The 13,235-nt window shown below is 41.7% G+C and overlaps 1 protein-coding gene across 1 annotated transcript in view; it reads right to left on the reverse strand.

Moving 5' to 3' along the window:
* Nucleotides 1-3: 3 nt before the first annotated feature.
* The window catches only part of LOC121868732 (serine protease inhibitor dipetalogastin-like), a 47,311-nt gene continuing 34,079 nt past the window's right edge, over nucleotides 4-13,235 (reverse strand). Inside the window, exons 4-10 of the mRNA XM_042369600.1 lie at nucleotides 11,209-11,367; nucleotides 8,426-8,569; nucleotides 6,649-6,807; nucleotides 6,105-6,269; nucleotides 4,960-5,127; nucleotides 4,247-4,384; nucleotides 4-3,388 (exon numbers count right to left, since the gene is read on the reverse strand). Coding sequence (XP_042225534.1) covers nucleotides 3,142-3,388; nucleotides 4,247-4,384; nucleotides 4,960-5,127; nucleotides 6,105-6,269; nucleotides 6,649-6,807; nucleotides 8,426-8,569; nucleotides 11,209-11,367 — 1,180 coding nt within the window. The 3' untranslated portion in view covers nucleotides 4-3,141. The remainder of the gene's footprint in view (nucleotides 3,389-4,246; nucleotides 4,385-4,959; nucleotides 5,128-6,104; nucleotides 6,270-6,648; nucleotides 6,808-8,425; nucleotides 8,570-11,208; nucleotides 11,368-13,235) is intronic.

Raw genomic sequence — 13,235 nt, forward strand, 5'->3', positions numbered from 1 at the left:
TCGTCTACAGGAATCTTTATTGCACAAATATAGATACAAACTGCACGCTATACCATATTACAAACAATAATAGCAAGGCACATTATAAGATAACAAAACACTGTCTGGGGTGTGCACTACCACGGAGAACAACAAGTCCATTACATACAGCTTTTGGGACAGAAAAATTACAATTAATGTGGATTTACTGTAATTAACTGAAACAATTCTGCTGTAACTTGGTTTCTGTACCAATTTGCGTTCTTACACCACCATTTTGCTACAGTTTATTAGTGTTCTACATTACCTACATAACATATGAAATACATGTAGTTCTACACGTGACTATGGCCTGTAGCCCTTCACGGTGCTTACAGGACTAATCACTTACAGTAGACAACAACAATACAAGTTTATCACAGGGGACGCTTCCTCGTGGGTGTGGGCGTGACCGAATGTGGCCTTGTGCGCGCTTTCAGACACGACTATATAAACAATAAATATTAATAAATATCCCAATAAATACGACCTATTACAAGGCCTTTCTGTTGCATAAAAATTATATAACTTATTAAAAAGAGTTCGTAAAGAACATAACAGAATAATTTATCCGAAGTTCTTAATGTAAAATTTCAGACTAAAACAACAGCACAAATAAGGAAATGAGTTTGCGTAAACACTAAAACAAGACAACCTATTAAAAGGGGACATAGTAAATATAACATTATCGCAAATACACTACAAAATTACATAAGAAAGGGTCATTGATATAATAAATGATATGTAAGGGGTAGGCAAATACTTGTTTTGAATCTTTCAATAGCTCAAAGCTTCATTGGGCACCATATTTAAGGCATTGACACAACCAACAAGTACGTAGATACCAGTACTTCTCACAGTAAACACTAAGGAAGATATACGTTCATTACTCCTAGCACCACCTGCATTTAAGTCCTCAGCTTAAAGCAGAAAGTGGGATTCATCTTTTTGAACAAATATGAAATGAGACTCACTTTCTATACAAATACAATTGGAAATATTTTGACAATATAAATTTGCTTCAAATACTGGATATGGAGTACAGTACAGTACAGTCAAAGTAGAATACAAGCTTGCAGTAGATCCCCAAACGACTCTACAGGCTGGTCACTAGTGTATTGTGCGAATCTTAAGAACAGCAAGAGAGTCTCAAGGCAATGTGAATAATTATACCGTATAGCCGTGGATAATTACACTGGTGGGGGGGGGGCTAGTAAGGGATAGTTACACGGACAGTTGGGTATCACACAGCTCATCCACGGACAGTAGGGTATCACACAGCTCATCCACGGACAGCGAGACTTACAAGAAAGCGTCTACTGCAGAGGTGCGGGTACACATACTGTACTTCATAAGATATATCACCCCCTTGTGAGCGATGAGCACTAAAGCAAGCGTCGCTACATCCTCCACGTTGAGCTTAAGTTTGGCTGTTCTATTATTCACTAGACAAAATCAAGAATTACTTAAAAATGGCAGACGAGGCAGCTCATGCAGTAATTATTCTATAGTCGGCAGTTATGCGCTAAATACGGCATGGTCTTAGTTACTCCAGTGAAGATCGATAATTAATTTGATGTGTGTGTGTGTTTGTGTGTCAAATACCTAAGGGCAAAATCAACCAGTACTGGGGTAGTATACAGTACTATCATGTTTCTGTCAACCTGTGTCATGTCAAGTACTGTCGTTCTGTGTTTTGCTAAGTTATGCTGTCAACCTACAGTCATGTTAAATACTGTCAACCTGTATGATGTCAAAAATTGTCAACCTGAGTGATATGAATTAATGTCGACCTGCAGTCATGTCAAATACTGTCAACCTGAATGCAAAAGTTGTGAATCACCTTCGTCCATTCATTTCTCTTACATGATATTGCACTGCAAATATTTCGTCCTTTAAACAATAATTTACCTAAATCTTGACACATCCATTAACTTAAGCTCCTTCAGTATCATCATCCTAATTAATTTGTCTCATAAAGGCTTATATAAAGTCTAATATGATAATTAACCTCGGCAGATTTGACTGCTACGTGCACAGTACTGTAAAAAAATGAATATGTACCCATTCTCGGAAATAAACTAATTTATTATAATTATTATTATCATTACTTCTATATTTAGTCATTGTCCTGAAGAACTGTGTATTCTTGTTCTTGCTGTCGTTAATTAGCACAACTATCTAAAACTCTCCCTTATATTATGAAATTAATAAGTTCCCTTCGTACTATTTTAATTTACAAGTGTTCACGAATGTCTGGCAAATATACTTGTGTTTATAAATCTTTTCTTCTTGTTGCCAGTGTTAACAGATACCTCATAGACCTTAGGATGTTAAGTTCTTCATAGCTAAAGTGTTTTCTGTTTCCTCATTTTTGTTGGTCAGTTCTTCCAGGCTTGAGGGTTAAGACCAGGTACCGTATAAAATGTTATGTTAAAATACTACAACAAATCTATTCTTTTAACGATATTTACTTAATATATATCATAATAAATGTGCAATATTAATAAACTTGGATTTAACATTTGCCTCTCAGTAAAACTAAATTTTTTGGCTGCTTTTTAGCATAATACTGGAATGCTAAAGTTTCCTGTAATTACCAATGACTATCTATAATAAACATACAAATACTGTAATGAAGTACTGTATATGTCGCTGTTTGTCATTAATGATTATAATTAAACAGGAATACTTTGTCATATCTGTATTAATTATATAAATATTTCAGACGATGCTGTTAAATAATACAGAATATTCTTTTCTTGTACGAGTTGACTATGAGAGTCAAAAGTAGATTCGTCATACAAAATTTTGCTTCAAAATATATATGTCGTGTACACTGTGGTTGTCAGGGCCTTTCATCGCCCAGAGGTACTCGGCGTGGGAGGAACTTACGCCCTACCATAAAAGAGAGCCACTGCAGGTTGACGGCGGGCGAAAGTTCGTCTGACGTAACTTTCTTAAGCGTGAGACTGTTGGCCACTGTTGACCACTCGTGTTGGTGCTATTTTTATGGTAGGGGCCGAGCCAGACACAGTAAAAGTGGTCATCACCAGAACCTATTATACAGACAAACCTTCTAAGAGGGCGGGGAACCTGCAGGGGAGAGGAACCAAAAAAGATTTATCTGAACATGTAAAGTTTGGCCTGCGGGACGGGCTGGCCACATTTGCCGTGGTAGATGCGGGTCACGAGGCTGCGGCCCAGGCTACGAGAGCGGCAGTTCTCCATCTTGAGGAAGCAATCGTTGCTGTAGGTCTTACCGTCGGTGCCGCACACAGGATCGAACATGGGCGGACACATTCTGCGGCAGCTGAAGAAGTTGAAGCCAGAGAGACACCTGTCCATAGGCACCTGGTACACATGTTTCCTATGAGAGGAGAAGGTGAATGTTAAGACACCTGTTTATAAGCACCCGGAACAAGTGTTTTATATTGGGCGGGAAGGACCGTAACACATGTCAGAATTCCTTAATTTTTCAGGTTTAATCAGAGGATTAGTAGAGTTTTACTAGATGTTACACCAACACGAGAGAAGCAGGTTAGAGGATAGGAGGGGGACTCGAGTCTTCCTATGCATTTGTAGATTGATTTTGAACTAAAAGCAAGAGCCATCCGAAGATGATGTATATCTCTGGCCCCTATACTTGAGAAGGACGGCAGTGTGTATGGATGGACTTATCAGAGTGTAACCGTCTTAACATATACTTTTTACCAAGTAGCATGAAAATAAGTTAAAGACCGATGGATCAATTGATGTTACGATCATGCATTTTTTATTACACACACACACACACATACACACACACACACACACACATAAGTTCGTGCAGTACAATAAGGACAAACTTACAAGAACAGTGGTAGTAGTACACATTATATACACTGTATGTTTGTGTTTCTTTACTGTTTATCTACACTCGTGTCCTCAAACAGGGTCATTATACACATTAATGTCAAGTTAAAAAGAAAACAAGTAATCTTTAGAATCCCTACATCAATTAGACTGACACCAATTGTCATAACATTGATCAATATTGCATTAGTCTGTCTGTCTGTCTGTGTATCTGTCTACTTCTAGCTTTATTTGTCTGACTATTTATGTGTTCTTCTGTTTGTTTATCTTCCCATGTCTGCTGATGTCTTTGTCTTAATATATGTCTGTCTCACGTGTCCATCGGTGTTTCTATGTCTGTGTGTGTTTGCTCCTCTCTCTCTCTCTCCCTTACCCGCAGTTCTTGGCCTTCATTTCACAGGCGTTGCGGTACATCTTGCTGTCGGAGGCGCAGACGGCGACGTGGTCCTTCTCACAGTCGGTGAAGCAGTCCTTGGTGGCAGTACAGTGATGCAGAGCCGCTGGCACCACCCTGTAGGCAGGGCAAGTGTTAAGTCTTTTTCTGCAGGTGGTGTAGGGAAGAGGAAGTGAGAGGAGGGGAGACCAATAGATACATATAAGGAGAGAGAATGAGGACAACTTTTACTACAGTGCTACTTTAATACTGAGAGTTTTTCCTTATATTCTTATACGATCTCAAAACAACGGTGACTCGAGTCAAGGTTTTTCTCGCCAAAATGATGTCGCTCTCAGTAGTATTGTACAGTACTATAACTAGAGCTTTATCTTAAGTCTCAATGTGACTGAATTTGTGCTTGGAGCTTTAGACACATAGCTGTTTGCTGTTCGGAATTTCGAAGACACAGTTGGTTCAGTGATCAGTCACAAAGCTGTATAAGTTGACTCAGGTGATAGTGTATTTGGACACAGCTTATTTATATCGATACACTAATCACCCATGTGTTGAGTAAGTGCCACGGAATGATTAATGAACCAACAACAAGCATCTTGGTAAAGTTTTGGTCCTATCCTCATAAAATACATTGAAGTTCTAAAAGATAATTTCGATACCTAGACCTATTTCACCAATGACCAGATTCTACCTACTTTTGGCCACAAGTCCTCATCTTCATCTCACAGTAGGAGACGTAAACGTTGCCGTCGGAGCCGCAGAAGGGGTACTCATCCTCGTTGGCCGTGGGGCACTCCTTAGGGCACTCGTCAGACTCATTCCGGTAATGGCAATGTCCGTGATGGGCCAGACTGACGCCCTTCCTGTAGGAGGGACAGTAAACTTTGCCAGCGTTGCTAAGGGTTTATACACTGTACCAGGGTCAGTCTGGGTTTATATTTACTATGGTACTAAATTCTAACTTTGGATCACATGAAGATTAGCCAATCCAGTTTATTTCACCTGATGATTAAGCGTCCTAATGTTACTTGAGGGAATTAGATTATGTTAATTAGATTAGAGTAGGTTAGGTCAGGTTACATTAGGTTAGGATAGATTAGGTTCTATGTTAAGTTGCATTAGATTAGGTTAAGTTATTATCAGGGTGGTTAAAGCTAGGGTGACTAATCTTCATGACCTCCTCGTCCAGAGAAACACCTTCACTCATCCTAATTCTTCCTGCAGGGTGTTGTACTTATGGTTGGTATTCATACTGGGTCGTTCACTCATACTGAGTCGTTCACCCATACTAATCCCTCATACTGATTCCTCATACTGGGTCGTTGACTCATACTACATCTCTCACTCATACTGGGTCGTTCACTCATACTAATTCCTCATACAGGGTCGTTCACTCATACTGATCCCTCATACTACATCTCTCACTCATACTGGGTCGTTCACTCACACTAATTCCTCATACTGAGTCGTTCACTCATACTGATTCCTCATACAGTGTCGTTCACTCATACTAATTCCTCATACAGTGTCGTTCACTCATACTGATTCCTCATACAGTGTCGTTCACTCATACTGATTCCTCATACTGAGTCGTTCACTCATACAGATCCCTCATACTGCATCTCTCTCATACTGATTCCTCATACAGGGTCGTTCACTCATACTAATCCCTCATACTGCATCTCTCTCATACTGATTCCTCATACTGGGTCGTTCACTCATACTAATTCCTCATACTGAGTCGTTCACTCATACAGATCCCTCATACTGCATCTCTCACTCATACTACAGGCGGGTACAGAGGAGACTACCGCAGGCTACAGGTACAGGTAAGACATACAGGCAAGTCGCTTTGTGCAGGAAGCAGTAGTTGGCGTAGGTGGTGCTGTCAGTGCCACAGACGGGGTCATCAACGTTGGGAGGACAGGTCATCTTGGCACACCTCACGTTCTTCTTCAGGCACTTCTCCAGGTCTACTTTGTACACGGCTCCTGCACCTCGGGACCTGTGGGAGGAAGGTGATGCAGAAGGTTAGGTTTAGGTTAGGTTAGTTTAGGTTTGGTTAGGTCAGGTTAGGTTGTAAAAAAAAATGCTTAAAATATAAATTATGGTGCATCTGATAATTACAGTATGTATATAAATTGTAAATGACAGAATCTATGTGAACTAATAAATGACAAATGCATATGTTTATACTATCAACGAGAGAGAGAGAGAGAGAGAGAGAGAGAGAGAGAGAGAGAGAGAGAGAGAGAGAGAGAGAGAGAGAGAGAGAGAGAGAGAGAGAGAGAGAGAGAGAGAGAGAGAAAGAGAGAGAGAGAGAGAGAGAGAGAGAGAGAGAGAGAGAGAGAGAGAGAGAGAGAGAGAGAGAGAGAGAGACTCACCCACAAGTTAGTCGTCTCATGTCACAGTCGTTGTCATACACGTATCCATCAGACCCACACACAGGGGCCAACTTCTCCCCCTGGCAGGACACAGGGCAGCCTCCCGTAGTCCTCTCCTGGGGCCTACACTCCCCCATCGGCCGCTGGAAGATGTGTCGTCTGCCAAACAAACACGTACACGTTATACATTTGATGATGATGGTTTAACTATTTGAGGATGGTGGTTTAACTGTTTGAGGATGATGGTTTAGCCCTTTGAGAATGGTGGTTTAACTATTTGAGGATGATGGTTTAACTATTTGAGGATGATGGTTTAACTATTTGAGGATGATGGTTTAACTATTTGAGGATGGTGGTTTAACTATTTGAGGATGGTGGTTTAACTATTTGAGGATGATGGTTTAACTATTTGAGGATGATGGTTTAACTATTTGAGGATGGTGGTTTAACTATTTGAGGATGATGGTTTAACTATTTGAGGATGATGGTGGTTTAACTATTTGAGGATGGTGGTTTAACTATTTGAGGATGGTGGTTTAACTATTTGAGGATGATGGTTTAACTATTTGAGGATGATGGTTTAACTATTTGAGGATGGTGGTTTAACTATTTGAGGATGATGGTTTAACTATTTGAGGATGATGGTTTAACCCTCGAGGACTCAAAGGGTTAATAGTAGACAGATGTATGTACAGATAAATATACATATACATATACATAGACAGACAGACAGACAGACAGACAGGCAGATATTTATTCAGTAAAATCATCAAATCTGTTTCATGGATCAATCTGGGGAGGAGAGAACACTTGCAGTTAATGTCGAGTCTCAGTGGCATTTCGACGCCATTATCGCCATTTACGCTGTTATCTCACATCAGCTGCCGAGGTTATAGACACTCCCCCCTACTCACAACACCCTCACTAGGTCACTCCCCCTACTCACAACATCCCTCACTAGGTCACTCCCCCTACTCACAACATCCTCACTACTCACAACACCCTCACTAGGTCACTCCCCCACTCACAACACCCTCACTCACACTCAGGTCACTCCCCCCCACAACACCCTCACTAGGTCACTAGGTCCTCACTAGGTCCTCCCCACTCACAAACACCTCATAGGTCACTCACTCACAACACCTCACTAGGTCACCCCACCACAACACCCTCACTAGGTCACTCCCCACTCACAACACTCACAACACCAGGTCACTCCCCACCCACCCTCACTAGGTCCCCCACCCAACACCCCACTAGGTAGGTCACTCACTCACCCACTCACAACACCCTCACTAGGTCACTCACCCACCACAACACCCTCACTAGGTCACTCCCCACTCACAACACCTCACTAGGTCACTCCCCACTCACAACACCCTCACTAGGTCACTCACCCTCACAACACCCTCACTAGGTCACTCACCCACTCACAACACCCTCCCAGGTCACTCACTCAGGTCTCACTGGGTCACCCCCTCACAACACCCTCACTAGGTCCCCCTCCACAACACCCTCACTAGGTCACTCTTCACACCCTCACTAGGTCACTCCCCCACCACAACCCTCACTAGGTCACTCCCCCCTCCCCACTAGGTCACTCCCCAACACCCTCACTAGGTCCTCCCCCAACACCCTCACTAGGTCACTAGGGGTCCTCCCTCACTAGGTCACCCTCACTAGGTCACTCCCCCCCTCACCCTCACTAGGGGGTCCCCACTCACAACACTCACTAGGTCACTAGGTCACACCACAACACCCTCACTAGGTCACTCACCCACAATTCCTCATCTTCATCTGGCACTTGTTGTTGTATATACGGCCGTCAGAGGCACACACGGCCTTGAAGGAGTAGAAGCACACGTCTTGGCAGTGTTTGGTCGTCTGGCAGTGTTTGTATGAAGTCTTTACCACGTTCTGCCTGCGAAACCCAAATAATAATAATAATAATAATAATAATAATAATAATAATAATAATAATAATGTATGTTTGTACAGGTATGCAGGTACAGGGTGTTATAATTAAACGATGACACCTACCATAACCTACTCTCCAACAGCTCTTGACCAACTATAACACAAACAAAACAACTGAACTTTCCTGCAGGATTTTAGTGACAGTTATCAACCAGCCAACGACCAGACGGGAGACACCTTAACGGCTCGCTAAGTCATAATGAGTGGTTGACCATCCGTCGCCTTCCCTGGTTCCTGGGTAATTGATTCACTCCGTCCGTCACTTTGTGTTGTGGGGCGCCGGAAAATGTCGCTTTACAAAACATTCATACACCCACATACAATCATGACTATATAAATAAATACTTATATAAATGTATACACACTCATACACCCACACATAACCATAAATATATGAATAAATACTTATATACATGCATGCTTTGCTGGTGAATTGTTGAGGGTGGCGGGAAGGTCGGTCGTTTACACACCACACAAGGGGCTACCTCGTACAAGGCACACAAACACATACTTAAGTCTTGTACTTACTTGTACCACCCAATTGGTTTTGTTTTAGTGTGTGTTACTACCAGTCTGTGTGGCTTTTAATATATGTGAGAGAAATATGTGATTAAATAAACGAGAGAGAAAGAGAGAGAGAGAGAGAGTTGCCTTGAGCGTGGCGGCGAGGTGCTTGACGTCATCCTCCGGCTATGGGGAACGGATATAAAACCTCAGACGTTAATACTGCCAAGGGTGGATCCAGGGGGTCTGGACCCCCCCTTTTCATCAGAAATTCCAATACCTTTTCTTTTATGCAGTATTGTACTCAGGCGACAAATAACTGTTGGAAAAAAATGTTAACTGAGACCCAGCAGGAAGTTGCTTGATGATAAACAGCAAACAGTTATATTTATTTTGAAAATCTCCGTCGATAAAACAAAAACAAATAAAAAAAACCCAGTTATCGTGTATGTTGTCTCCTAGAGGATAAAGTTATCGTTTAAAATAGTCGGTTGAAAGGAAACGCCCAGATAACTCATACAATGAACAAGTCTTCAAAATTACTTGATATCTCGCTTTCTCTCTCTCGAAATGTCATTTTATCATCTAGTTTGTGACACTGACTGGGTGATGTTTGAGCGAGGTAAGGAACACTGGCTGGGTGATGTTTGAGCGAGGTAAGGAACACTGGCTGGGTGATGTTTGAGCAAGGTAAGGAACACTGACTGGGTGATGTTTGAGCAAGGTAAGGAACACTGACTGGGTGATGTTTGAGCGAGGTAAGGAACACTGACTGGGTGATGTTTGAGCGAGGTAAGGAACACTGACTGGGTGATGTTTGAGCGAGGTAAGGAACACTGACTGGGTGATGTTTGAGCGAGGTAAGGAACACTGACTGGGTGATGTTTGAGCGAGGTAAACACTGGGGTGAAGCGAGGTAAGGAACACTGGCTGGGTGATGTTTGAGCGCGGGAAGAAACACTGGCTGGGTGATGTTTGTATCCCACCGATGAGGTTCTCACGGCTCGTCAAGGTCTGGCGTCGCAACACATGGTAACGATATAATAATAAAAAAAAAAAACATTTCAATAAAATTTCCGGTTGTGGGTTATCCATATTAGGGCTGGAAGATGTAACTTTCTCATGCTCACTCGGTATAAAACCTGTCATAATCTTTTTCTTTACATGAATCGTATGCTCAGAAGTTCGTACGTTAAATTCTTCTGAGTAAATATAGATTAAAAAATGGAATTTATCTGGTAAGTCAAAGTAAAATCTTAAATATAACGTCCCAAATAAAATTAATATTGTAGTAATCTAGATACGTTCACTTACCACCTAGTTATGGCACGATGTCAACGTACAATACAACATCTTTGTGAATCGCGACCGTAAAGTTAAAGTGGGTGACTCTCTCTCTCTCTCTCTCTCTCTCTCTCTGTGATCTTATAAAACTTATGTCCACCCACTCATCAATCTATTTATCTATACATTCATATTACTGAGATTATATATTGTTTTGAAGGCTTGATTGATGGGTTAGACCAGTTGCCAGTTGAAGCGAGGTCGGCCTCTTCCCACACTGGGGTCTCGCTCACCTACCACGAGTTGTCACCTCCAATACTAACAATGATGATAATGATAATGTGATAGGGAAAATAACCAAAATAATACTGATATTGGTCTTAATACTGGTACTAATGGGAATAAGAAAAGAATATTGCAATAACAGTAATCGTGTAAACATAATAACGGGTCAACAACACTCACCTACAGGTCCTAAAGCTCAGGTCACAGGTAGAGTTGTAAACATAATAACAGGTCAACAACACTCACCCACAGGTCCTAAAGCTCAGGTCACAGGTAGAATTGTAAACATAATAACAGGTCAACAACACTCACCTACAGGTCTTATAGTTCAGGTCACAGGTAGAGTTGTAAACATAATAACAGGTCAACAACACTCACCCACAGGTCCTAAAGCTCAGGTCACAGGTAGAATTGTAAACATAATAACAGGTCAACAACACTCACCCACAGATCCTAAAGCTCAGGTCACAGGTAGAGTTGTAAACATAATAACAGGTCAACAACACTCACCCACAGGTCCTAAAGCTCAGGTCACAGGTAGAGTTGTAAACATTGCCATCAGAACCACAGATCGGGCCGTCAACAGGTTCGTAGAGACAACTGGTAGGACAAGCTGTTCTGTTCCCGTCGCCCGCACACACACCGTAGTGAGCAAACTTAACACCAGACCTGTTAAGTAGATTATAAGTTACTTACTCCTCCCTAACTTACTTAAAAAGAGTTAGTTATTCGACGTCAGGGATTGTGGAACTATATACTGCATCTCGTTATACTGAAGGGTTCGTTCACACACACACACACACACACAGCCTTGTGGTGGTGGTGAACCAAGGCTCCACATTCCTCCGTCGTGACTGTACAAACACACACACACATGGTGACCTCATCCACCTCACCACCGGCTTATCATCCACACAATACATCAGCCATCTTACTAGTTATCATCCACACCATGGCTTTCCCGATACTAGTGAATAGAGTATGTAACAAGGAACACAACAACAACACAACTATCAGCTTTATTGGGTAAATGAGATCACCTGAAGATTACACACCCTAGTTTATTTCACCAGTAGTAACCAACTTAATGCTAGTATAACCTAACCAAACCTTAAACTAATCTAACCTATCCCCCCCCCATTACATCTACACCACCCACCTCTAGTTCATTACACCTGTACCCACCCACTCACCCACCTGTAGTTCATTACACCTGCACCCACCCACTTACCCACCTGTAATTCATTACACCCGCACCATCCGTTCACCCACCTCTAATTCATTACACCTAAGAACATAAGAACATAAGAATGGAGGAAACTGCAGCGGGCCTATTGGCCCATACTGGGCAGTCCCATTTACACCCAACCCCTTTTGCTCATATAAGCATCCAACCTATGTTTGAAGCTATTCAGCGTATTCGAGTTAATGATGATATTTGGTAACTTGTTCCATTCATCCACTACTCTGTTTCCAAACCAGTGTTTACCTATTTCGCGCCTAAATCAAAATTTGTCTAATTTAAAACCATTGTTACGAGTTCGCTCCTGGTTGGATAGTTTGAGTACCTTTGTAATGTCCCCTTTGTTTAGCCCAGATTTCCATTTATACACCTCTTTCAGGTCGCCCCTCGCTCTACGTCTCTCGAGGGAGTGCAAATTAAGATGCTTTAACCTGTCTCTATACTCAAGGTTCCTAATGCCCGGTATTAGTCTTGTCATTCTCCTCTGAATTCTTTCCAAGGATTCTATATCCATTCTGTAATACGGTGACCAGAACTGAACTGCGTAATCCAGGTGTGGTCTCACAAGAGCAAGATACAGTTTTAGGATGACCTCGCTAGTCTTGTAACTAACACTCCTTTGTATGAACCCAAGTACTTTATTAGCCTTGTTACGAGCAAAAACACATTGTTTACTTGGCTTAAGGTTCCTACTTATCATTACTCCTAAATCTCTCTCGCAGTCGGATTTCTTTATGGCATCGTTGTTCATCTGGTATCTGGTTTCCCTGTTTACATCTCCTATACTGAGTACTTTACATTTGTCCACGTTGAATTTCATCTGCCATTTTTCAGACCATTCGAAAAATTTGTTTAGATCTTCCTGTAGTTTTGCTGAGTCCTCGTCAGATTTAATAACACGTCCTATTTTAGTGTCATCAGCAAATTTACTTATGTTGCTGTCTATGCCGATATCTATGTCGTTTATGTATATAATAAATAATAATGGTCCAAGTACTGAGCCTTGGGGAACTCTACTAATAACGTTGCTCCAATGGGACTTAGTGCCGTTAATGCTCACTCGGTTTCCTGTCCTGTAACCACGCCCTAATCCATTTAAGGATATTACCTTTGATGCCATGTGCTTCTACCTTTCTAATTAGTCTTTCGTGGGGGACTCTGACGAAGGCTTTGCTAAAGTCGAGATATACCACATCATAATTGTGCCCTTCGTCCACCGATTCGAAAACTGATGAAAAGAATGTTAATAGATTAGTTAGACATGAACGCCCGCTTGTGAAGCCATGTTGGGAAT

This window comes from Homarus americanus, unplaced genomic scaffold, assembly GCF_018991925.1.
Source record: "Homarus americanus isolate GMGI-L3 unplaced genomic scaffold, GMGI_Hamer_2.0 scaffold30535, whole genome shotgun sequence".
In the NCBI taxonomy this organism is placed as follows: Eukaryota; Metazoa; Arthropoda; class Malacostraca; order Decapoda; family Nephropidae; genus Homarus; species Homarus americanus.